At 41.2% G+C, this 26,313-nt stretch overlaps 1 protein-coding gene across 1 annotated transcript; it reads left to right on the top strand.

The window, feature by feature from the left end:
- LOC132566244 (cytochrome P450 2K6-like) lies at positions 1-26,313 on the top strand. Its single transcript, XM_060231077.1, has 9 exons — positions 1-336; positions 2,126-2,288; positions 9,269-9,418; positions 9,654-9,814; positions 15,956-16,129; positions 21,194-21,335; positions 23,534-23,718; positions 24,029-24,170; positions 25,080-26,313. Exons 1-9 carry the CDS (start codon positions 154-156, stop codon positions 25,265-25,267), a joined length of 1,488 nt encoding a protein of 495 aa, XP_060087060.1. The 5' UTR covers positions 1-153; the 3' UTR covers positions 25,268-26,313.

The following is a 26,313-nucleotide window of genomic DNA, read 5'->3' on the forward strand; positions in this document are numbered from 1 at the left end:
ATAGTTGAAGCACACAGAAAATGGGGGAACTGTTAAAATAAAATGCACAGGTTCAACGATCGGTGAGAGCTTATACTGGACTATAGCAACCATTTGTGCTGCTTGTTTCAGTGGCCTTGATCGAATTCTATTGCAACTTCTCATTTGAAGAAAATGGGCTGGATGGATCCTATTTCCATGTTGTTCTTATTTGCCTTTACACTTGTATTCCTTTGGAAAATGAGCAGTTTCTGGAAGAGCAGTAGCCAAAAGTTTCCACCAGGACCACGCCCGTTACCACTGATTGGAAACCTGCACCTAATGGATCTGAATAGACCTTACAAAACCATGATGAAGGTAATCTTCTTGTTCTTTTTGTTCAAACTCCCTGACCGATTTTGCACTATGCTTGTTCTGGGCTGGAGAGCCCTTTTGCTACCGGGGCTTCACTCCGTTTTCGCACAAGTTGCCCTGGAGCTGCCAGTTGCAAGTGGAAACTGCTTGTCAGTGTATCTCACTTGCTATCCCTAATGGGTGGAATTCTAGCAGGACTTCCTTTGCATATTAGGCCACACCCCTCTGATGTAGCCAATCCTCCAAGAGCTTACAAAAAAAGAGCCTTGTAAGCTCTTGGAGGATTGGCTACATCAGGGGTGTGTGGCCTAATATGCAAAGCAGCTCCTGATAGAATTCCACCCTGTCTAGAGACCTGATTTTAGTTCCTGTTCTTTGCTTCATCTTGTGCCACTCGTCATCCCTTTGCTCTGTGCTTGTTCGTCTGAGGCTAAGCACTTTTTGTTCGTGGATAGGCGCTCGTCTTGCAGGAGTGGAAATACCTAGAGCCAGAGGAATGGCATGTTTTCATTTTGACCCTTTGCGCACCTAGGCAGAAGTAAGGCCCCTTCAGTTGGATAAGACTTAAAGGCTAATGGATTGAAGGCTGATGTAGTAGTCTCAGGGCTTTTTTTTTAATTTGGTAGAAAAAGCCCAATAGGAGCTCATTTCCATATTAGACCACGCCCCTTGATGTCACCATTGTTTCACGCAGGGCTTTTTGGGTAGAAAAAGTCCAACAATAACTCATTTGCATATTAGGCCACACACCCTGATGCCAAGTCAGCTGGAACTAATCCTGTGCGTTCCTGCTAAAAAAACATAATAATAAAGCCCCGATTAGTCTCAAAGGATACCATTGTTTCTGGACACCAACACTAATCAATAATGGGTGTTTTTACACTGACAGTTTGTGACTCTCTATCACTGCACTGGAAACTCACCTTTTACATTACCTAACGTTCTCACAACTGTTTTGCATCGTTGCTGCCCGAAGCATCTACATTTGTTTTGGTGAGATGCGTTTCGGAGCTGCTGCTGCAACGTTTTTCTTGACACGAGTTTTGATCTGGTCTTTTCTCTACAGGCGTTTCAAACTTGTATTGTAGAAGTTTTCATACGTTTTAGAAGACTCCTCCAAAAGCCACAAGGTGCAATAATTTGCATGAGAACTGACAGCACTTGAAATTTTTGCATATCATTGCTTGCCTCATCTTGTAATTTAAATCTGTATTGTTTTTGCAGTGTTGACACGATTTCCAAGCAATCGTATACATTTAACTAAGCACCGGCATTCCGGCTGCCCTCTGATCAGAGACACCCCCCCCAAAAAAAAATTAAAAACGCTTAAATGTAAAAGGAAAATAATTAAAGCGGAACAGTGGCAGGCGATTTGAAGACTCTAAAACTCTGGATCAAACTGAATGTAAAAACACCCATAGCTGCGTTTTAATGCTGCTTCACATTTTTAACACATCTCCATCCATATACAAAGCTTGCGTTTCAGGGGGAAAGGTTCATTTTATCACCGTGTACATAGGATGGTGGACTTGATTTTGTGAAAACTGCAGGGGTCATTTTGTAGAAAAAGAGGTGGTGGAGCTCATCTAGGGATTGTTTTGCAGCTGCACCTACTATTCAATGGACAAGGTGGGGAGGAGGAGGGGGAACCCTCAGAAAGGTTCAGGAGCTGCGCGCCTGTGAGCTCCTGCTGAATTCAAGGCCTGGAAAATTGTATTTAAATTATAATTCCTTCCTTTGAGTAAAGGGCTATGCTGAATGTTCGGAACGATATTCCTCATTTTCCTTTCAGTTCTCTAAAGAGTACGGACCTGTCTTTAGCATCCAATTGGGATTCCAGAAAATGGTCGTTCTGGCAGGTTACAAGATGATAAAAGAAGCTTTGGTGAACCAGGCAGATGCCTTTGCGGACAGGCCTGTGATCCCAATCTTTGAGGACACTGATCATGGCCACGGTGAGGTCCTTCTTTCTGAAGAGTAGTTAGACCTGTTTACATAGGTAGAACTTACAGCCATGGAGAGTATATATATCCTATATATCCCTTGCTGATTTATTCCGATTTGATAATTTCATATGTTAACTTCCTTCTCCTTCATTATCTCACCTTGTAAATTCTTGTTTAATAGCAATAAAGTTTGAAATCAGGGGGGAAAAAATCAATTCCTGAGAAAACACACACAAAAAAAACACTTCACAGAATTTTTGGGGTTGGGGGGTTCTAACATTGTTCCAGTCACTCATTTATTCATATCCCCAAACCTATATATACTGAGACCTCTGCTGGTGTGTGTGTTAAGAACATAAGAACATAAGAGAAGCCATGTTAGATCAGGCCAATGGCCCATCCAGTCCAACATTCTGTGTCACACAGCGGCCAAATATATATATATATACACACACACACACACACACTGTGGCTAATAGCCACTGATGGACCTCTGCTCCATATTTTTATCTAACCCCTTCTTGAAGGTGGCTATGCTTGTGGACGCCACCACCTCCTGTGGCAGTGAATTCCACATGTTAATCACCCTTTGGGTGAAGAAGTACTTCCTTTTATCCGTTTTAACCTGTCTGCTCAGCAATTTCATCGAAAGCCCACGAGTTCTTGTATTGTGAGAAAGGGAGAAAAGTACTTCTCTACTTTCTCCATCCCATGCATTATCTTGTAAACTTCTATCATGTCACCCCTCAGTCGACGTTTCTCCAAGCTAAAGAGCCCTAAGCGTTTCAACCTTTCTTCATAGGGAAGGTGTTCCAGCCCTTTAATCATTTTAGTTGCCTTTTTCTGAACTTTCTCCAATGCTGTAATATCCTTTTTGAGGTGCGGCGACCAGAACTGCACACAGTACTCCAAATAAGACCGCACCATCGATTTATACAGAGGCATTATTATACTGGCTGATTTGTTTTCAATTCCCTTCCTAATAATTCCCAGCATGGCGTTGGCCTTTTTTATTGCAAACGCACACTGTCTTGACATTTTCAGTGAATTATCTACCATGACCCCAAGATCTCTCTCTTGGTCTGTCTCTGCCAGTTCACACCCCATCAACTTGTATTTGTAGCTGGGATTCTTGGCCCCAATGTGCATTACTTTGCACTTGGCCACATGGAACCGCATCTGCCATGTTGACGCCCACTCACCCAGCCTCAACAGATCCCTTTGGAGTTCCTCACAATCCTCTCTGGTTCTCACCACCCTGAACAATTTAGTGTCATCCGCAAATTTGGCCACTTCACTGCTCACTCCCAACTCTAAATCATTTATGAACAAGTTAAAGAGGATGGGACCCAGTACCGAGCCCTGCGGCACCCCACTGCTTACCGTCCTCCACTGTGAAGACTGCCCATTTATACTCACTCTCTGCTTCCTATTACTCAGCCAGTTTTTGATCCACAAGAGGACCTGTCCTTTTACTCCATGACTCTCAAGCTTTCTAAGGAGCCTTTGATGAGGAACTTTATCAAAAGCTTTCTGGAAGTCAAGGTAAACAACATCTATTGGGTCTCCTTTGTCCACATGTTTGTTCACCCCCTCAAAGAAATGTAACAGGTTAGTGAGGCAAGATCTTCCCTTGCAGAACCCATGCTGAGTCTTCCTCAATAACCCGTGTTCATCAATGTGCCTACTCATTCTGTCCTTGATAATGGTTTCTACCAACTTTCCCGGTATTGAAGTCAGACTGACTGGCCTGTAATTTCCCGGATCTCCTCTGGAACCCTTTTTAAAGATGGGGGTGACATTTGCTACCTTCCAGTCCTCAGGAACGGAGGCAGATTTCAATGAAAGATTACAGATTTTTGTTAGAAGATCCACAAGTTCAACTTTGAGTTCTTTCAGAACTCTCGGATGTATGCCATCCGGACCCGGTGACTTATTAGTTTTTAATTTGTCTATTAGTTGTAGGACCTCCTCTTTTGTCACCTCAATCTGACTCAGGTCTTTCAACACCCCTTCCAATATTAGTGGTTCTGGGGCGGGCAAACACTTCTCATCTTCCACGGTGAAGACGGAGGCAAAAAATGCATTCAGCTTCTCAGCCATTTCCCCATCTCCTTCAGTAATCCTTTTACCCCATGGTCATCCAAGGGCCCCACTGCTTCCCTGGCTGGTTTCCTACTTCTAATATATTTGAAGAAATTTTTATTGTTGGTCTTTATGTTTTTTGCAATATGCTCCTCATAGTCCCTTTTTGCCTGCCTGATCACAGTCTTGCATTTGATTTGCCACTGCCTGTGTTCCCTTTTATTAATCTCACTTGGACTGGTTTTCCACCGCTTAAAGGAGTCCTTCTTACCTTTTACAGCTTCCATTACTTTGTTTGTTAACCATGCTGGCCTCTTCTTATACCTGTTTGTGCCTTTCCTAACTTGTGGTATGTATTTTATCTGAGCTTCTAGGATTATAGTTTTAAATAGTCTCCAAGCTTCCCCAAGGGTTTTGACCGTATTTACCTTTCCTTTCAGTTTCCTCCTCACATGCCTCCTCATCTCAGAGAATTTACCCCTTTTAAAGTTAAATGTGGTTGTGGCGGTCTTTTTGGGCAACTCCCTATTTATACAAATGGTGAAATCAATAACATTATGGTCACTGTTCCCAAGCGGCGCAATCACTTTTACGTCTCTCACCAAGTCTTGGGCATTACTTAGGACCAGATCCAGGATCGCCCCACCCCTGGTAGGTTCTGAGACCATCTGCTCCATAGCACAGTCATTGAGAGCATCAAGAAACTCAATCTCTTTCTCTCGACCAGAACACATATTGACCCAATCAATCTGCGGGTAGTTAAAATCACCTATTACGACACAGTTTTTACGTTTAGCCGCTATCTTTAATCCCTCCATCATATTATAATCGTCCTCTCTCTTTTGATTTGGTGGGCGATAACAAACTCCCATAGTTAAATTTCCTTTTGGGCCCTCTATTTCAACCCAAAGCATTTCTAAAAGGGAATCTAATTCTCTGACCTCAGTCTTACTGGACCGTATATCCTCTCTGACATACAGAGCCACCCCACCTCCAACCCTTCCCTCCCTATCCTTCCGATATAACTTATATCCAGGAATCACCGTGTCCCACTGATTCTCCTCATTCCACCAAGTTTCTGAAATTCCCACAATGTCTATGTTTTCTCCCAACACTAAACATTCCAATTCACCAATTTTACTTTGGACAATTTTACTTTCCTTGAGACACACAGCCCACAGGGTTAAGCAAATGGAGTTAATTTTTATTTGTGGTTTGAACATCGCATCGAAGAAAGTAAGGTAGAGGTTACAACATTTCTCTCCCTTGAACTTCTGAGCCGTGTTTCTATCCCAGACTTTGGGATCTGTTGCTACAAACTGACTTTTCTTTCCATTTAGGTATAAGGTGACCTGCACCTCAGCAGTTATTGGGGTTGGGGGGTTTCTAACACTGTTCCAGTCACACATTTATTCATATCCCCAAACTTGTATATACTGAGACATTCACTGGTGTGTGTGTGTTTTCTTTCCTTGAGACATGCAGCCCACAGAGTTAAGCAAATGGAGTTAATTTTTATTTGTGGTTTGAACGTAACGCTGAAGAAAGTAAAGTAGAGGTTACAACATTTTTCTCTCTTGAACTTTTTAAAAAAAAAACCAATTTATTATAATGTAATATATTGTATCGGTATGCTATCATTTTTCATTAAATGTTAATACACATATATAACATTTTCTCCACCCCACCCCCCCCTTTTGGTGACCCCCCCTGTTAAGGGTGCCTACCCCCTTAACAGACATCTCCATATTACTATTTAATTTAGTTTGTTATAAGGTAATAAACTCCATCTATTAAAGTATCTTTCTCCAAAAAAACCCAAGGTTATAATTATAATCCATCTTCATGGTAGTTCTTCTTAGTCATTAGCAAGTAAACGAAAAAGTTATAATCCACTAATCCTACTTTTTTAAAAAACTGTAATCCATATATAGTTACTTTAAAGATTAACCATTATCAAAGATCACCAAATGTCCTTTAACGTTCCTTTGTTTTTCCATATATTTTTGAAACTTTCCCCACTCGTTTTTAAACTCCTCTAGATCTTGTTCTTTAAGATTCTTGTAAGTTTGTCCGTTTCACTCCAATGCATGACTTTCAAAGTCCATTCCCACATTTCTGGTATTTTGACTTGTTTCCACATTTGCACATATAATGACCGTGCAGCTGAAAGCATATACCAAATTATTGTTCTATCTTGCTTTTGAAATTTTTCCATTTGTAATCCAACAAAAAGATATCTGGTGCCTTCTTGATATTATATCCCAAAACTTTCGAAATCTCTTGCTGAATCATTTGCCAAAATTGTTTCGCCTTTTCCGCAAATCCACCACATATGGTAGAAAGGTCCTTCATGGCATTTACATTTCCAATATCTATCCGACACCTGATTGTTCATTTTTGCCAATTTCTTAGGTGTCGTACCACCTATATAACATTTTAAAGCAATTTTCTTTTATGTTATAACATGTAGATATTTTCATAGAATTCTTCCATAAGTATTCCCATGACTCCATCTGTATTTCCTTATTTATATTTATCGCCCATTTTATCATTTGTGATTTAACTACTTCACCTTCCATAGACCATTTCAATAATAGTTTATATGTCTTTGAAATCAGCTTTTCATTTTCTCCAAACAGCATTCTTTCCAGTTCTGTTTGTTCTTGTCTTATTCCATAGTTCTTGATGTCCTGTTCAAGCAAACTATTTATTTGTTGCAATTGAAACCAATTATATTGATATTGTATTTCTTCACCCGATTTTAATTCCACCTTTCTTTCTTGAATTTTTAGAAGTTCTTTATATGTTAACCACTTCTCTTCTTTAATATCTGGATACAATTTTATTACTCCTATAGGTACAATCCTTCTCTCTTGAACTTTTGGTCTGTGTCTCTATCCCAGATTATTGTTATAAATTGACTTTTCTTTCCATTTAGGTATAAGGTGACCTGCACCTCAGCTTCACTCAGTCAGAACAGGCATATTTTTTTCTCTCTCAATTCCCTAACTGCCATCACCCAACTGCGTTCTTAATAGTCGTTTTCCAACTGTCTCTCACATTCTGTCAACTCTCATTGGCGGTTGCTCTAGGGTGGCCAGACCGTCCCGGGCACCCGGGAAAGTCCTGGTTCTGGCCCCCTATTCCCGCCTCCCGGGCTGGCTATACCGGGACCATTAGAGGTCCCGGTTTAGCCAGCCAGAGAGCCGGTGGGCCGCACGAGCCGGCAAGGAAAGCGGCGAGTGAGGGAGGGAGCGTCCCTGCGCATGCGCAGGGCCTCTGCGCACGCGGAGGGACACTCCCTCTCTCACTCGCCGCCTTCCCCGCCCGCGCGCGGGGCCCGGCGGCGGTGGCAGAGGCCGGGGAGGCGGTGGAGAGGCCGGCGCTGGTCCCTGGAGGCCCTCCAGAGACTCTGGAGGGCCTCCACCGACCAGCGGAGGCCACGAAGAGGCCGGCGCTGGTCCCTGGAGGCCCTCCAGAGACCAGCGGAGGCCCTCCCCGGCCTCCGCAGCCACCGCCAGCCCCGCCAGCAGCACCAGCCGCCCGGAGGAGAGGCCGCCACCCGCCCTGGAAGAAGGTAAGCAGGGAGAGAGGGGGCCGAAAGCGGGGGAGGGCGGCTGGCGGGAGGGGGCGGCCGGCCTTCCTTCCTCCCTTCCTTCCCTCCCTCCTTCCTTCCTCTCCTTCCCTCCCTCCCTCCTTCCTTCCTTTCTTCCTTCCTCCCTCCTTCCTTCCCTCCCTCCTTCCTTCCTTCCTTTTTTCCTTCCCTCCTTCCCTCCCTCCCTCCCCCCCTCCCTTCCTTCCCTCCCTCCCTCCTCCCTCCCTCCTTCCTTTCTTCCTTCCTCCCTCCTTCCTTCCCTCCCTCCTTTCTTCCTTCCTTCCCTCCCTCCTTCCTTCCTTTTTTCCTTCCCTCCCTCCTCCCCTCCCTCCTTCCTTCCTTCCTTTCTTCCTTCCTTCCTTCCTTCCCTCCCTCCCTCCCTCCTCCCTTCCTTCCCTCCCCCCTCCTTCCTTCCTTCCTTCCTTCCTTCCTTCCTTCCTTCCTTCCTTCCTTCCTTCCTTCCTTCCTTCCTTCCATGGCTCTCAAATATCCGATGTTCATGTCTTGCGGCTCTCAAACATCTGACCTTTATTCTGTGTTGCTCTTGTGACTGGAGTAGACAATACTGACTTTGGTGGACCCAAGCACTGATTCAGTGTAAGGGAGCTTTGTGTTTGTGTCTTCTGGTGCAATTTTGTTCTCAGATCCTGTATTTACTTCATCAGTATATGGGATAAGGCACTTTCTCAACTGTGCTGCATAATGCAGCTTTGCGCGCGCGCACCCCTACCTTCCCGCCCCCCAAAGGTGTCCCTGGCTGGCCTTCAGACATTATGGCCACCCTAGCGTTGCTCTTAGGGAGAGGCAGAACCTAATAATTGTTGACACACAGATAAATTGACCCCCACTCTCCCATGGTCAGGTTCCATGATTATGGAAGGTACTCTGTTATACAGGAGCCCAATGGCACAGAGTGGTAAGCTGTAGTACTGCAGTCCAAGCTCTGCTCACAACCTGAGTTCGATCCTGGCAGAATGCAATGTATCATAATATATATGTTTTATTGTTCTTCTGTTTTAATATTGTGTTAGTTTTAAATTGTAGGTTTGAACTGTTATTTAATTTATGTTGTAATCTGCCCTGAGCCTGTTTATGGGAAAGGGCAGAATATAAATCCGCCAAAAAAACAAGAGAGCTGGGTTCACCCCATAGAAGTCTGCCAAGAAAACATTGTGATGTGATGTCACCCCCTTGAGTCAGTAATCACTGGGTGTTTGCACAGGGGACTATCTTTACCTTTTTATTCTATTATACAGTTACAATGGCTGTGCATGCCGACATGTAATTTTGTCCTGTTTCTCTCCAGGCATTGTTTTTGCTAATGGAGAAAACTGGAAAGTGATGCGCCGGTTTGCGATAGCCACGTTAAAGGACTATGGCATGGGCAAGAAGACCATAGAAGACAGAATTATCAAGGAGTGTCGTTGCCTGATACAGAAATTTGAATCTTTTGAAGGTGAGTTGACATTTTTATCTTTGCATTTGGGAGGCATCAAAAATATCCAAGCCATATTTTGTTGTGGTCCAGTCTAGAATTCCATCTCTTCGCACTACAGCCTGATTCTAGGCAAGCACTAAATGAATGATAAATGCTACTGAAGTATATGCAAGGTGATGCACGAGGTACACGTGACGCAGATGCTGATGTTCATTCCATAATGTAATGTTTTAATTTTAATATTTTTGTATAGGCAAACCATTTGAGAGTACTACCATCATGAACGCTGCCACCGCCAATATTATAGTGTCCATATTACTTGGCAAACGATATCAATATGAAGATCCCACTTTTGTGAGACTCCTGAAGTTGATCAATGAAAATGTCCGCCTGTTGGGGCGTCCCTCAATCATGGTAAACTATTTTAAATATGGTTCTACAATGGTTGAAATTCTAGTGCAAGGAGTATAGGCAGAACTGTGTGCATAAAGATTCACTATTGAACTTTTATTTATTTATTTATTTACATTATATTTATATCCCGCCCATTCCAAACAGACTCAAGGCGACTAACAGCATATAATAGACAGTAAACAAACAATATTAAAACAATAAAACAATCAGATAATAACAATGGTGCTGCTTCAGGCAGATCATATAATATTTTCTTTCTCACATGCACAGATCCTGGGCAGTTAGCAATAAAAGCGCTATGGATCCAGATGTGGTGGCAGCCCTCTCCCATTAGATGTTATAAGCCATCAGAAACAGTTCAGTCTTGCAGGCCCTGCGGAATTGCGATAAATCCTGCAGGGCCCTGATAGCTTCTGGGAGGGTATTCCAAAGTACTGGGGCCACAACCGAGTAGACTCTTGCACTGGTGGAGTTGAGCCTAGCCTCCTTTAGCCCAGGGACAGCCAAAAGATTTTGAGAACTTGATCACAGTGCTCTCTGGGGAACATGTGGGGCAAGGCAGTCCCTCAGATAGGTAGGTCCTAGGCCATATAGGGCTTTGAAGGTTAATACCAGGACCTTGAAATGGATTTGGTACGCAACAGGAAGCCAGTGCAGCGCTCTCAGCATAGGCTGAATGTGCTCCTGACGAGGAAGCCTCATTAGTAGCCTGGCTGCAGCATTCTGCACCAGCTGCAGCTTCTGAATCTGAGTCAAGGGCAGCCCCATGTAGAGAGCATTACAATAATCGATTCTTGAGGTGGAAAGAGGAGATCCACTGTAAGGCAGACCCCTGTATCCCCACGTCGGCAAGATGCCTAGACAGCAGCTGGTGGTTGACTGTATCTTTTTAGTTGGGGAGATAATCATACTTATGAGTGCCTACTAGATGCCAAACATGAATTGAATATTGATGAAAATTCCAGTATGGATTGGTGGCTTAAAATGCAAGTTACATCAAGGTATAAAATGGACAAGGGGATAGGCTTCTCTAAAAAATTGAATGAATTCAACCGTATTATATTGGAATCAGATCGGAAACTTATCTCTAAAATTTATAATTGGCTGTTAGATTTGAAAATGCAGGATGAAAGTGTTAAAGAAAATTGGCCATTATCAAAGGCCTTCTCTGCATCTGCAAAGAATAGTGCCACTTCTTTTTCAGGATGCTTCTCATAATATTCAACAATGTCTATGACAGTTCTAATATTATCTCTAATTTGTCTCCTGGGGAGAAACCCTGCTTGTTCCTCTTTAACAAAATTGTTCAAATGCTGTTTGAGTCGTTCTGCTAGTATCCTAGCATATATTTTATAATCGTTGTTAAGTAATGAAATTGGTCTATAATTTTTAACATTTGTGGTGTCTCTATCTTCTTTTGGTATCAACAAAATTATTGCTTCCTTCCATGTGTTTGGTATTTTCCCATCAATCCTTATAATATTCATCAATTTTTGAAGTTTTGGTACTAACACTTCTGCGAGGACTTTATAAAATTTTGCAGTGAAACTGTCTGGACCTGGTGCCTTTCCCAATTTCATTGAATTTATTGCTGCTTCAACTTCAGCTTTTTCAATTGGTTCATTTAAGACTTTTTCGATATTTTCTTTTAAGGGGCTCACCTGAATTTTCTGTAAATATGCATCTATTTTATTTTTATCCACCTTTTGACCTTGAAATAGCTTAGCATAGTATTTAAAAAATTCCCTTTTAATTCCTGCTTGGTCAACTATTTCTTTACCTTCCAATACAATTTTAGTAAGAAATTTACTTTCCCTTTTTTTTTAATTTGCCAAGCCAGGTATTTTCCAGGTTTATTTGCTCCTTCAAAGGATTTCTGTTATAATCTCTTAAGGTTCCATTCTACCTCTTTATTTAACAAATGTCTCAATTGATTCTGCAATATTGTAATTTCCCTTACTATTTTCTTTTTTCCCGGTCTTTTTTAAAGTTCCTTTTCTTTTTTTCCAATCTCTCTTTGAATATCGAGCAATTGTTTCTCTTCATCTCTTTTATCTTTATTGTTCATTGTAATTAAAAGACCTCTAATTACAGCTTTGTACACATCCCACACAGTTTGGAAATGAATGTCCTCATTTTCATTTATTTGAAAGAAGGCTTTAGTTTCTTTTCCTAAAGACACCACTATCTCTGTTTTCTGTAGCAAATCTTCATTTATTCTCCATCTCCCCATCTTTTTCACACTTTTTTGTCAACCACATTAGTGGATTGTGGTTGGCCCCAACCTTAGGAAGAATCTCTATTTTTTCGTCATAAGTCCAAGATCTTTTGTAGTCCGTAACATATCAATTCTTGATAAAGAGTTATGCCTTGCTGAAAAGAAAGTATAATCACGCACCTTGGGATTAAATTTCCTCCATGTATCTTCCAAATTTTTTTGCTTCACTAAATCAAAAAATGACTTTGATAATTTCCCCTCCTTACTACTTCTTCCTAATCTGTCCAAATCATTTATAATTGTTTTGTTGAAGTCTCCGATTATCATTATTTGATCATAAGTCACTTGGTCTAATTTTTGCATGATATCTTTAAAAAAAGAGTCTTTTGCCCCGTTTGGGGCATACAATCCCAACAACAACATCTTTTTATCATTCATCGTCACTTCCACAGCTAGATATCTGCCTTCACTGTCCTTAAAAATCAATTTTGGATCCAATTCTTGTTTAATATAAAAAATCACACCTTATTTTTTCTCCTTAGCCAAGGAAAAAAATTCTTTTCCCAATTGTTTATTCCATAAAAATTTGTAATCCAATTGTTTAATATGTACTTCTTGTAGACAAATTATATTACATTTTTTTATCCACTGAAATGTAGCCCTGCTTTTTTGCGGTGAATTTAGTCCATTTACATTCTAAGATATTAATTTGTAATCCATAATGGTTCTTCTTTTTAGTCTGTATCCCCAAATCCCCTATTTTCTTCAAAAAACTTCCGCAGTTCCAGTACATTTGTAATTGTAATGCTTTTTCCTCCATGTTCAAAACTTAGACCATCTGGCAATATCCATCTGTATCTCACGTCCATATCCCACAACTTGTCTGTTAGCTTTTTGTATAATCTTCTGTCATTTATGACTTTTCTTGGCAACTCTTTCATGATTCTTACTCTGCTTCCTTCAATTTCCAATGTCTTTTCAAATTGCTTTTTTAAGATCTTTCCCACCATATCTCTTGCAATAAATTTGACTACCACATCTCTTGGTAATTTGTTTTTCTTGGCATACTGGGAATTAACCCTGTATATATAGTCATACAAATAACTGGATTCATCAGAGTCTATTTCTAAGAATTCAGAAATGTTTCTTATTATATATATCCTTAAATCAGAACCTTCCTCTTCAGGCACTCCTCTCAAACGAATCTGGTTTTCCATTAACTTGCAATCTTGCAGTGCTGCTTTCTCCTGCAATTTATTAATCATGGAATCTTGATCTTTCACCTTATTTTCAACCACATGTACTTTGTTTAACATTGTTTGAGTCCTTTCTAAGATCTTCTATCTCTTTCTTTATTTCTGACTTCAACACCTCTAGTTCTTTAACTACTTGCTTTTTATTTTCAGTTATTAGGTCCTTCATCACTTTAATCAGTCTTGCCTCCATGGCATCTAATTGGTCTTGTATTTTTGGCATCTTTCCCTCTTCAAGTGAAGCATTCCTTGCATGTGTCAATTTTGGCTGCTTCTGCTCTGACATTCCACTTCCTTCACTGCCAAAATGAAATTTCAGGTTGATCTCTCCAAATCAAAAATAAACCACTGGATCTTGAAGATTAGGAGATGCCCTTTTCAATGCACCCAAAATCGCCGTCCTCAGGGCTTCCTAGCCTGAGATATTAATTTTTAAAGTTTTTAAAGTAGACAAAATGGCAGCCACAATTTTTCTAGCTCCTTTAAATTTTTCTTTTTCTCCAAAAGGCCATCAAAATTGATATATTTCATATATTCCAATATATTTTGTTCTGTAATAGTGAAATCTGCCAGCTCCAATAATTTTTAAAGTTCTGTTTTTTTCTTTAAAAGTTTTAAATTATTTTGACCTTCTCTTAATGGCCGCCGCAATTTTTCTATGATTTTCAAGTCCTAGAGAAAGCCAGGAGGTCTTTAAATTCCCTTCTTTCAATGGCCTCTTCCTGCTTTTCTTGCCACGAAGTCCCGTTCTCGATGGTTGAAAGATCTCACGATATAATCTATGCGTCACTTCCTGTGCAGTCCTCCAGCTCAGCAACTCAGTGATGATGGGGGTTTTTTTACAGAAACCACAAGTATTCTAAACATAAGTTGTTTTTTTGCCTTTAACTTTGCTTCTAAATCTCCTAAAAGTCTCAAAATAACCCCCTTCTCTTGTTTATAACTTTAGAATATTGTAGCTAAGTCCAAATTCCATTCTTTATCTCAAATAAAGTTGATTTTAGTCCCGGAATAAAAGATAAAGATCTTCTTACCTTGCAGCCACATTTAACCTTCTCAACACCGTCCTCTTCTAATATTAATATTCAGAAATTTAAATAGTCCAAAGAAAGCTTGAATCTTGATGAATGTAAGTCAATTTAATTACCACGGAGACCCTCTGTAGACGCTGGAATGCAATTCCTCGATGGGGACTCTTCAAAGCCTAAAAGGAACCCCCGCTGGGACTCCTCCTAAACCAAAGTAAATCTCCTCAGAATATTCCATGCATGTCTTGGCCTTTTCCCTCGTTGAGAAAAGTGGGCAGTAGGCGTTGAAATCGCCTTCTCTACCCAGAACAAAGGCTCTGGTCCACTCCCCTTTTGAGAAGCAGCTCAATTCTCCATGATCCAACCCCGGAAGTCCCAAGACTCCGTAAGCTCATCTAATGAGCTGCCAGGGGGCCAGGAATCCCTCAGTTTTCAGGACTCTGCAAGTCCATCTAATGAGCTGCCATAGGGCCAGGGATCCCTCAGTTTTCAGGACTCTGCAAGTCCATCTAATGAGCTGCCATGGGGCCAGGGATCCCTTAGTTTTCAGGGCTGGTTCAGGGCTTGATCTGAGAAACCTGGAACTCATGTGAAACATTTAGGAAACTATATGAAGCAGTCCTTTTAAAACTGTATAAGTTTTAGGGTTGCCAGGTCTCACTAAGGTGAGAGACCTCCCGCTATCAGGTCTTGCTGCTTATCTGAGAAATGGTGGGATTTTTTGGGGGGGGGTGTCATGTGTCACATGAGTGACATCACTTTTGGATGAAACTCAGAAGTGACATCATGTTGCTGTGGTAATCAACAGAAACTCTATGGCAAAACCAAAAGGTTCCAGTGATTCCTAGAGCAATGTGACATCGCTTCTGGTTTTCTCTGGAAGTGATTCCACAGTGTAAATTGCATTGGTGCCTCCATGTTCCCGTCCCCCAGACTCACTTTAGAACAGAAGTAGAGAATTGCATGGCATGTTCCTTGTTCTATCTAAAACTCCCTGCAGTGTGAAGATGACAATCGGGGAGAAGGATTCAAGGCCAGCTTTCTTCATGACAGCTCCGTGATCATGGACTATTGTGCAGTTCCCCTTCTGTTCTGAGAGGCTTTTGTGTACAGAGAGGCCTAAGAGTCAGAATTTCAGAGAGAAAAAAGCCCAAAAATGCCGATCTAGCTTTCACTAGAATTTCAGATGGCCAGATAGTGGGATTTTGATTTCTTCCACTGCTTTTTATTCTGTCTGGAGATTGTTTGAACGCAGAACCAAACAAGCAAACAAAAATGCCTGAACTGAACCTGCCAGTTTGGATCCCCTTTTTTCCTGGCTGTGGCAAGATGTGTCTGGGAGAAAGAGCAAGATCACCCATTTCACTTCCCCTGTGTCATAATTTTTTCCTCTGAGAGGAAAAAAATGCTTTGAGAAGAACGTAAGATAAGAGAAGTAATGTTGGATCAGGCCAATGGCCCATCCAGTCCAACACTCTGTGTCACACAGTGGCCAAAAAACCCAGGTACCATCAGAAGGTCCATCAGTGGGGCCAGGACACTAGAAGCCCTATGCCTGCAGCTGTCGGGATTAGGGGTCTGCCTCAGCTATTGGGATTGGGGGTCTCTTAATCTTTTCCTTTCTCATATGCTATTCTTTCAGCTCTACAACATGATTCCTGCTCTGGGTTTTCTCTTTACTGGTCGCAGGACAGTTCTTGAGAACATGAAAGTATTTCACGCCTTCATACAGGACACCTTCATAGAACGCCTCAAAGAACTGGATGTGAATGACCAGAGGAGCCTTATTGATGCGTTTCTAATCCGACAGCAAGAGGTAACAGAGTTTTTAAAGTATGTTTTTTTTTGTGGGTTTAAACAATTTATTGGTAGCATATGGTTACAAAACTTAACTATTTCTTAATTTTTTTTTCGCATTAACCCATATGACATTTCCATCCCCCCTCCCTCCAATGTTGACTTCCCCGAGGTTATAAATTCAAACCAATACTAAAGGCACTTCTAACTGCTCAAAGTTCAATATATATATTCTTACAACTAAAAAATTGTCCAATGTTTCTTTACTTTCCAAGTTTTCTCCATATATCCTTTACATTTTCTCCACTCCCTTTTGAATATCTCTAAATCATAGTCTCTTAGTGTTCTAGTTAATTTGTCCATTTCACACCACGATAAAACTTTCATGGTCCAATCCCATTTCTCTGGTATTTTTTCTTGCTTCCAAAGCTGCGCGTATAAAGTCCTAGCAGCTGATAACAGGTACCAAATTAGAGTCCTATCTTCTTTTGGAAATTTTTCTAATTGTAATCCAAGTAAAAACGTCTCTGCAATTTTCTTAAAATCGTAGCCCAAAATTTTGGAGATTTCTTGTTGTATCATCTTCGCTTTTTCACATGTCCACCACATATGGAAGAAAGAACCTTCATGTTTTTTACATTTCCAACATCTATCCGACATTTTCTTACTTATCTTAGCCAGTTTTTTCGGAGTCATATACCACCTGTACATCATCTTAAAACAATTTTCTTTTATGCTCTGGCAAGTTGATATCTTCATTGAGTTCTTCCAAAGGTATTCCCATGCATCCATTTGTATTTCTCTATTCACATTAATTGCCCATTTGACCATTTGAGATTTTACTACTTCTTCTTCTGTAGACCATTTCAACAATAACTTATATACTTTTGATATCAATTTTTCATTATCACCAAGCAGGACCCTTTCCAATTCTATTTGTTCTCGTCTAATTCCTACCAATTTTATATCATTTTCCAACAAGCTTTTAATTTGTTGCATTTGAAACCAATCATATTTATTGTCTAGCTCTTCCGAAGATTTTAATTCAATTTTATCTCCTCGAATCTTGAGCAGTTGGTTATATGACATTTCTCTTTTATCGTCGGATTCAGCTGTTATTTTTATTACTTCTGCTGGCACTATCCACAGCGGTTTTCTCTCGTCCCCATATTTCTTATATTTTATCCAAGTACTTAGTAAAGTGTTTCTGACATAGTGGTGAGAGAAAAGACCATCCATTTTATTCTTCCCATAATACATATACGCGTGCCAGCCGAATTTATTTCCGTGAGCTTCTAACCATAAAGGTTTTTTATCTAACAGCATTATCCAATCTTTAATCCATGTCAAACAAACTGCATCATGATACAGTCTTAGATCAGGAAGTTGAAAACCTCCTCTCTCTTTAGCATCTGTTAAAATCTTCATCTTTATTCTTGGTTTCTTTCCGGCCCATATAAAGTCGGAGATTTTCCTTTGCCATTTGTTAAATTGTTTTGCATCTTTTACGATCGGGATGGTTTGAAATAAATACATTATTCTTGGCAAAATATTCATTTTGATTGCAGCTATCCTACCCAATAAGGACAAGTTAAGCCTATTCCATTTCATCAAATCTTTGTCCATTTTGCACCACAGTTTTTCATAATTGTTTTTGAATAAATCAATATTCTTCATTGTTATCTCTATTCCAAGGTATTTAACTTTGGTTGTGACTTCACAACCCGTCACCTCTTGTAGTTCTTTTATTTTATTTGGTTGCATATTTTTACATAAGAATTTTGATTTCTCTTTGTTTATATACAATCCTGCTAATTCTCCATACTCTTTTATCTTGGCTAACAACAATGGTGACCCTTGAATCGGATTCTCCAGTATAAACACTATATCGTCTGCAAAAGCTTTGTATTTATAAGAGAATCTTCTAATTTTTAAACCTTCTATAGAGTTTTTAAAGTATGTTGATAATCAAAGCTGAATTTCTCATCAGAAGTTTTAAAAGTTTGCATGTGAATGTATGGGCAACTGTCAAGGAACCTAGCATTGGGTGGGGGAACAACCCATCAAACTAACTGTGATTTCCTAATTTTCCACCATGTTTAATGTATTACATGAACTGTCTCTGTAGACAAATAGATTACCTGCAGGAGAGGAAGAAATTTTGCAAATTCACCATGAACAACCCTCCACCCCCACAAGTTAAATACGCAGTGCACGTATTATTCCACTTTGTCCAGTTCCGCAGTCTTTCCCCTTATGTCTCTGCAAAGAAAAAGAAAAAAAAGGGGAGGGGAAAAGAATGTTTAAAAAATATAATTTTAAAATAAAAAAATCTGAGATTTTTATATTTAAAAACCCTGAGAATTCAGAGAAACTAACAGATTCAAGGCAACAGCTTATTACACATGTGTTTGCATGTCATGGGTCAGCCAACAGTAGATATATAGTTGCCCCTGCTGCCTACCTATACTTTCTTGAATCTCACAACACTAGAAGGGCCTCTACTTTAGCTAAGAGTATGTCCTTGCCATCTGCAGTTGTAGAGGGGAGGTATAAAGGGACTCCTTATGCACTTAGGCTCTGTCCCTGTTCCCAACCTGAAATAGATTCTCTGGAGCATATATTCTTTAATTGTCCTTTTCATACAGCAAGTCGAAGGGAAATTATCAGCCCGCTGTAGGAAGGGTTCCCTGGCAGATCAAATAAACTCAAATTAGATTATCTTCTGTCAGATAGGAACCACCAGGTGGCTGTTCCCAGGTTTATAAAGAACGCAACAAGTGAGACAAATAGGCCAAACTGTAAATCTTTTAACAAATTTTATAGTGACTTTTGAAAAGGTTTAAAGGGTTAAATAATAATCTTTTGTATTCTTTTTTACTGTTATAACCCTCAAGCCATCAAATCTTAATATGTAGACTCTTTGTGGGACTTTTTATAAAGTACTTTTAAGGTTGTTCTAAATAACTTACATGTTCTGGTCAATGACTGTAATAATACACTGAATGGAATGGAATGGAATTCTTCAGGAAGAAGAACAAAAAGAAATTAGATTTATACCCCACCTTTCACTCGAAGTCTCAGAGGGCCTTACAATCTCCTTTCCCTTCCCCTCCCCACAACAGATACCCTGTGAGGTAGGTGGTGCTGATAGAGCTCGAGCAGAAACTGCTCTTGAGCAGAAGCTCTGATTGTGACTGAACCAAGGTTACTCCAGCAACTGCATGTGGAGAAGTGAGGAATCAAACTTGGTTCTTCCAGATTAGAGTCTGCACTCTTAATGACTACATCACAGTGGGGTCAGCCCTGAGTCAGCAGAAGCTAGCAAGCAGGAAGAGAAACTACAGACTGGTCAGGAGTTACAGACAACAGCTGATGCAGAACCACCAACAGTCTCCAGCCCTGAGTGAACAAGCGAAACTAAGTTTCTAGCCCTCCAGTATCACCCAAACCCTTTGTGTGCTGCCGACAGAAGTTACGAGCAAAACTACAGGAGAGACGGCAGAGTGCTTGCCTCTTGGCCTAACACCAACCATCTGAGTAGTTGCAGAATTATTCCTAGGCAGCAAATTTGACCCTTAGGCACATGCCTATGAAAACCAGCCAAGAGAGGCTGGCAGGTGTGGAGGCAACAAGTCATTTTGGTGACTCTGTGATTACAATCTTGAAAACTGCTTTGCTTGTGTAACCCTTGGACCGGTTTTTGACTATGGCTTTTGGCTCTGCTTGACTCCTGCTTGTGAGTAACCCTTGGAATGCTTGACTATGCTCCTTGGACAACCTCTTGGTAACAGCTCTCTTGGCTCTGAACTCTTGGACTGCAGTACTGCAGCTTTACCACTCTGCACCACGTGGCTACCTAATACTGAGGTTACTTAAATATATTTATTATTAACTTTGACTTTTAGGCTGCCTTTCCCTTTTGACTTTTAGGCTGCCTTTCCCTTTTGACTTTTAGGTTGCCTTTTCCTTTTGACTTTTAGGCTCAGGGCGGCATACGACAGTGATAAAATTACAAGTTTTACAAAAGGTTTCAAAATTTTAAAAATGCATAAAAAATACAATTGTACAACCCTTCCAACACTAAATCTCAAATCTTCCAGAGTTTGAGCTCTTTTCTTCTGTTCCTTTTATTTCTTTTCATGGTTTGGTATTTTAGAAAGATATTTTCTCTGTGTAGCTATGGTTGCATCTCCAGGTTGGAAAATTCCTGGAGATGTGAGAGGGGATGAACTTAGTGAGGGACTTCAGCAGGGTGTAATGCCACAGGGTGCTTGCACACAAGAGATTTGGCCCAACCTAGACCCACCATCCATTCGGATTAAAAGCTCATGATCACACGAGCACATCTGCCCTCCGGTCTAAACCCATTCTCACCCCATCTCCAAATGCCTCCTATCTGGATTACAAAAGCCACCTGGATTTTCCCGGTAGTTTCCCCCTGAATCGCATTCAGGTTGCATAATTGCAAGCCATCTGAATTCCTGGGCGTGACTCATAAGCAGAAGAGCTGTGTGATCGTGCCAAACCGTTTCCGGCAGGGTCGTTCCCCCTCCCAACCCCTCTCCAAGGAGCGCTTGTGCGCTTCTCTGCTTGAGCGCGCACACCGGGGGGGGGGGACTTTTTTTAAAAAAAAACAACCATTTCTGCGGTGGGTCCATGGTTGAGGCATGCTAGCAGTGTGAATGGGCAACCACAGACCGCTGCTGGGATCCTGCTGCTAAAACGGCCAGTGCCTGATCCCTCTGAAAAGGATGAAACTCAAGTGGTTTTTTTGCGGACGGGATAATATTGCATCAATTTCCCAGTGTGAAACCACCCATTGAGTCCTGCCTCTGCAGCAGTCATTTTCTCCAGAGGAACTGATTGCTGTCATCTAGAGGTCAGTTGTAATTCTGGAAGATCTCCAGTCCCCCCTGTTTTTAACTAGTCCTCATTTGGGTAGAGGGAATGGCAAGATGACTGATGAAGTCATCCCCATTAATGCAATGAAATCCTCACAACCCTCTTGGTATTTATTTGGCTATGTATGGATGTATTCTATGTATGTAGTATTAATCATGTCTTTCCTCTTGTTCTATAGGAGAAGAACAAGAGTGATGGATTTTTCCATAATGAAAACCTAAAAGTTCTTGTGAGGAACTTATTTGGTACTGGCACAGAGACCACTTCGACTACGTTGCGTTGGGGCATGTTGCTGATGATGAAGTTCCCCGAAATCCAGAGTGAGTGCTTTCTATTGGTTGGTTTCCATTATTTTAGAACATCTGGGTTCCATTTACACAAAGCGAAACGGAAAGAAATCTGCACATTGGATTCTCTATTCAAATGTATTGTTTGCTGAAGAATGATGATTTTGAGATAATTGACAGTAAGTGTTTTCACATTTGGTCTGAACTCTAGTTTCATTGTCATGGCTTCTGTGCAGTCTCACATTGGGACTGTGAGTGCACAGGCCAGCCATGGAAAAGATTTCCAAAGGTTTCTAGCGGACTGAGTGTTCCCCTTCTCCCTCTGGTGTTTTCCCGCCCAAACGATCACATGACAAGGAGGACGTGTGCTACTCCCTCAGTTATCTTTGCTGCCTCAGAGGATCTCACTGCTGTTCTGTTTTTTCCTCACATTATTCTTGAGGATGAGAAGACATATTTCTATCAGAATTTTTTTTTGGTCATCAATGCTCATTCTAGTGAAGACTAAATTATACTTAAAGAAAAAAATATTTCTGGATTTCCACTCTGTCATTATGGCTCAAAAGGGCCTCCTCAGGACTGGGCCAACCATCCGTTTAGGATGGTGACGATAAATGGCCATTCTCTGTGCTTTATCAGCCTAGGGACTCACACAACAGAGCTGTCTGCTCTTTCAGTCAACAATTTCCCCTGAAAGCCTGATCTGATAGAGCTGGATGCAAAAGAGTTCTTTTTTTCCCCAAAGGTTTTTGCCATCTGCCAGCCTGAATAAAGGCCCATTTCCCCCTCTTTGGCTCTGTCTGCTTTGGGAGTGTTTACTGTCCCCACTGAATGTTGAGTCCAGTGGCACCTTTAAGACCAACAAAGTTTATTCAGGGTATGAGCTTTCATGTGCAGACACACTACCTCAGATACCATGAAATGGAAGTTAAGAGTTCACCTATGTAAAGGTATCTGCATGCATGTACACACACACACACACCTGAACAGCAAATTAAACACTTAATTAAGGTGTTTTAACATATGCAGAGGCCAGAACTAGGGGTGTGCATTCGGTTCGGCCGAACCAAATCAACCGCCGAATCACCCCTGATTCGGCTGTATACGGAATCGCATACAGCTGATTCCAATTTGGGCCCATTATGCGGGAGCCGAGTATAGCTCCCCATATACTTATGTATAAATATTTGGAAGTATATGGAAGTCAATGCAAAAGGCGGGAAAGGGACTTCTGCAGCCTCAGGGGAGCTGCTTGCCTCCTTTCCCGCCTTTGGTAGCCTTTTCCCGCCTCTCCCATAGCCTCCCTGGGATCAGGGAGGGGGAAGAGGAGCCCCAGCAGCCAATCCAAAGCATGCATTTGCAAAATGCATTGCAAATGCATGCTTTGAAGGGCTTTTGTGTAGCTGATCCTCCAGCCATCAGCAACAATGTTGTTCTTTTGTCTGGCCAATCACAGAGCAGTGCTATTTTTTGAAACTGCTCTCTGTAGGGTCAGAGAACCTTTTTAAGGAGTCTGCCTGGCTGGACTCCTCCATTGCTGCTGTGTTGGTGTGTGTTGGTGTGAGAGAAAGATTGTGCTGTGCTGGCCCTTGGCCTCAGCTGCTGCTGCTCTCTCTCAGCCTTACCAGACTTGCCTGGAGTAGAGAAGACGTCTAAAAGGTAAGACAGTCTTGGGGTTCTTGTTTTTATTTTAGTTGGTAAAAGGACTTTTTAAGACTCAGAGTCCCTTTACTTGTGCAGATTTGGGTGGTGGGTACTAGTTTATTTGAGGTTAGGGGGTTCTGCTAGGGTGGGGGGTTTTTTTGCCAATTTGCCCATATCTAACTTCACTGAGAGGACTTTTAAAAGTGCAGTGTCCTTTTACTTTTCCTGATTTGGGTGGCTTGGATTTTTTTGGGTTAGGGTGAAGGGTTTTTTTTGGGGGGGGAGGGGTTGGTAAAGTTCCTGTATTGTTAAAAGTTAAGTTTTTTACTGTTTTAAAAGGATTCTGTGTTTGATTTGTTGCTGCTGTGTTGTGCTGCTGTTGCTCCTTTTCTCTTCTGGTTCTGGTTCTTGGGGGGGGGGTGCTGTTTGGCCTAATTTTCATTGTTTAAAAGGCCACTTTTTAACAGTTGAGTTTCTTGGCCTTCTCCTGTTGTCCCTTTTCCTGGTTTTGGTTTTTTTGGGGGGGAAGTTGGTACCTGGGTGAAACAGACATTTACCTCATTGGTGAAAATGTTCTCTTTTTTCAGAGAAAGTGCAAGAAGAAATAACAAATGTAATTGGGTCTGCTCAGCCACGGATAGAGCACCGAGCAAAACTGCCCTACACAGATGCAGTGATTCACGAAGTTCAGAGGTTTGCTAGTGTTTCCCCTACTGCCTCATTACATGCCACCGCTGCAGACGTCACTCTTGGAGGCTACTTCATTCCAAAGGTGATTGTTCCTTGCTTTACATTCATTGCTCAACTGAACATGGCACATCTGTGAATTTTTTGCATCCAACACTTAATTCCGTGGCATAACAGAACCAGGGAAGGAAATGCTTCTATGTCCTGTTTCTTTTACTGAAAAAAGACTTTATCTGGATTGTACCAAAATTTCAATTTTTTTAAAATTGCTTTCCTTGCATTTGAATTCGCACTTCACTCAGTTTGTGGGATGGCATTTTCTTTGAAGAATAGCGCTAATGTACTTGATGGGCCATCTTCATTTTCTTCAACCACTCTTTGCTTTGACTTTGCAGGGTACACATATCGTTCCATTACTGTACTCAGCGCTGTATGATGAATCAGAGTGGGAAAAACCACTTCAGTTCTTTCCAGAGCACTTCCTTGATTCCGAAGGAAAGTTTGTCAAGAGAGATGCCTTCCTGCCTTTCTCTGCAGGTAACGCTTTTTAGATTAATCACCGTGGGTTTAATTAACAGATCAGGTACTCAAGTCCATTGATTTGAAAGAACACTGTTTCAGCTGGCCATTTCTCACTTATCTCATCAACATTAGCATTCTTCCTCAGTAGTCTTAATTACTGGGCTCCTATGAACTTTAGTCTGTCTTCATGTTTACTTCTTTATATTTTTTAAAAAATAAATTTTATTTATTAAATCCAATCCAGCACAAAGGGTGTATGAGGAAAATAAATGATAAAAATATAAATCTAACCTATAAGGATCCAATTTAGACCATTGGATGCATGTAACAAACAATGTATAAAAACAGTATATAATATGCTAGTTATTAAGAACTGAGAAATAGCTTATAATTCATTCTATTGGACAAAAAAGAAATTTCCCCGAAGAATTCCAAAACTGGGGCCCAAAGCAAATCATAATCTATAGCCAAATCGGTATCATTATTGAAGAAAGGGTTATCCATTGTCTTTCCCACTACATACTTGTCACATAACTTATACCACATTTCAATCATGGGGGTATATGGGGGTTTCCAGTTTTTAGCAATCATCATGCAAGCTATCGCCAACATTGTTGAGATTAAAGATTCCTGATCTTTACTTGCCAACTTATCAGGCCAGATATCAAATAAAAAGTTTAAAATCTACTGGAATGGTTTGATCGAATATAAGTTTTATTTGCTCCACCGCTAGTTCCAAAAATTTGACACTGTTGGACATTCCCCCCACGTATGATATGGGGAGCCTTTAGTTTGACAATTCCTCCAACAATCTGGAGTTGAGACCCTACTTCTTTGTATTTTCGGCCATCATTCCATGGGGGAAAGGGTATTAAAGTATTATAATTAAAACAGGGCTTCTCTGTCTCATCTGCCTTATTACAGGTCGGCGAGTGTGTGCTTGTGAGATCCTGGCCAAAATGGAGCTTTTCCTCTTCTTTGCGAGTCTCATGCAGAGATTCACTTTCCAGCCAGCCCCTGGGATGTCTACAGAAGACCTGGACCTGACCCCTGCAATCGGGATCACAGCGTCCCCGATGACCTACAATTTCTGTGCTTCGCCACGTTCTTAACATCCCACTGGGCTTAACCTCCCCTCTGTACACCATCCTCCTCTTCTGCACTTTTCTGCCTGCCAAGAACAGATCAGACTCAGTACAAATGGTCTATGCTCCATTTCAAATCTTTGTGCTTCATACACCTAGCCGTGGAACCCCCCCAAGGATTGTATAGAGACATGACTTAGTTCCAAATTTTGCCCTCACTTTTTGAGTGATTTGCTGTACAGAGGAGGAAAACAGTGATGTTCACGTGTCTGTTAATTTCTTGTATTGACACACTGGAGACCCTTTCAGTTATCAAGAGAGCCAGTTTGGTGTAGTGGTTAAGTGCGCGGACTCTTATCTGGGAGAACCGGGTTTGATTCCCCACTCCTCCACTTGCACCTGCTGGAATGGCCTTGAGTCAGCCATAGCTCTGGCAGAGGTTGTCCTTGAAAGGGCAGCTGCTGTGAGAGCCCTCTCCAGCCCCACCCACTTCACAGGGTGCCTGTTGTGGGGGAGGAAGGTAAAGGAGATTGTGAGCCGCTCTGCGACTCTTCGGCGTGGAGGGCAGGATATAAATCCAATATCTTCTTCATCTTCTTCTTCTTCAAACAACCAAGTTAGGGCACAATGCTATCTATTTCCAAGTGAGACTGATCTAATAGTACCAGCTATGCCGAAGAAGCAAAAATGTTTCATTAGTGATGTAGCTGTTAATGGAAGCCAAATTTGTGTTCTGTTTCAGATTTTTTTTAAAAAATGAAAGATTTGTGAAATGAGGGTAAATTACTTTCCATACTAAAACTGTGTGAATAATATCTGTACAACATTAGAGGTGACACCTGGATTTAACAAAAACAACGACAAGACTTAATCTGCACTATACCTGAAAAGCTATCCCCCGCCCCCCATCCCTCGCAGGCACTCACAGGAAAAGTGGGGTAATGGGACGGGGTAATTGCTTGGCATCACTTGATGCAGCATCACTTCTGGGTGAAGACCCAAAAGTTTCGTCCATTTTGGATCCTCTCTATGTTTTTGTTTCATTATCTTATGCCATTAAAGGTTTTGAAAGT

Source organism: Heteronotia binoei, chromosome 1, assembly GCF_032191835.1.
Source record: "Heteronotia binoei isolate CCM8104 ecotype False Entrance Well chromosome 1, APGP_CSIRO_Hbin_v1, whole genome shotgun sequence".
NCBI lineage: Eukaryota > Metazoa > Chordata > Lepidosauria > Squamata > Gekkonidae > Heteronotia > Heteronotia binoei.

Coding starts and splice junctions, on each gene's coding strand:
- LOC132566244 (XM_060231077.1), top strand. CDS start 154: ATGGGCTGGATGGATCCTATTTCCATGTTGTTCTTATTTGCCTTTACA. Junction 2,289..9,268: donor GGACACTGATCATGGCCACG/GTGAGGTCCTTC, acceptor GTTTCTCTCCAG/GCATTGTTTTTGCTAATGGA. Junction 9,815..15,955: donor TGGGGCGTCCCTCAATCATG/GTAAACTATTTT, acceptor CTATTCTTTCAG/CTCTACAACATGATTCCTGC.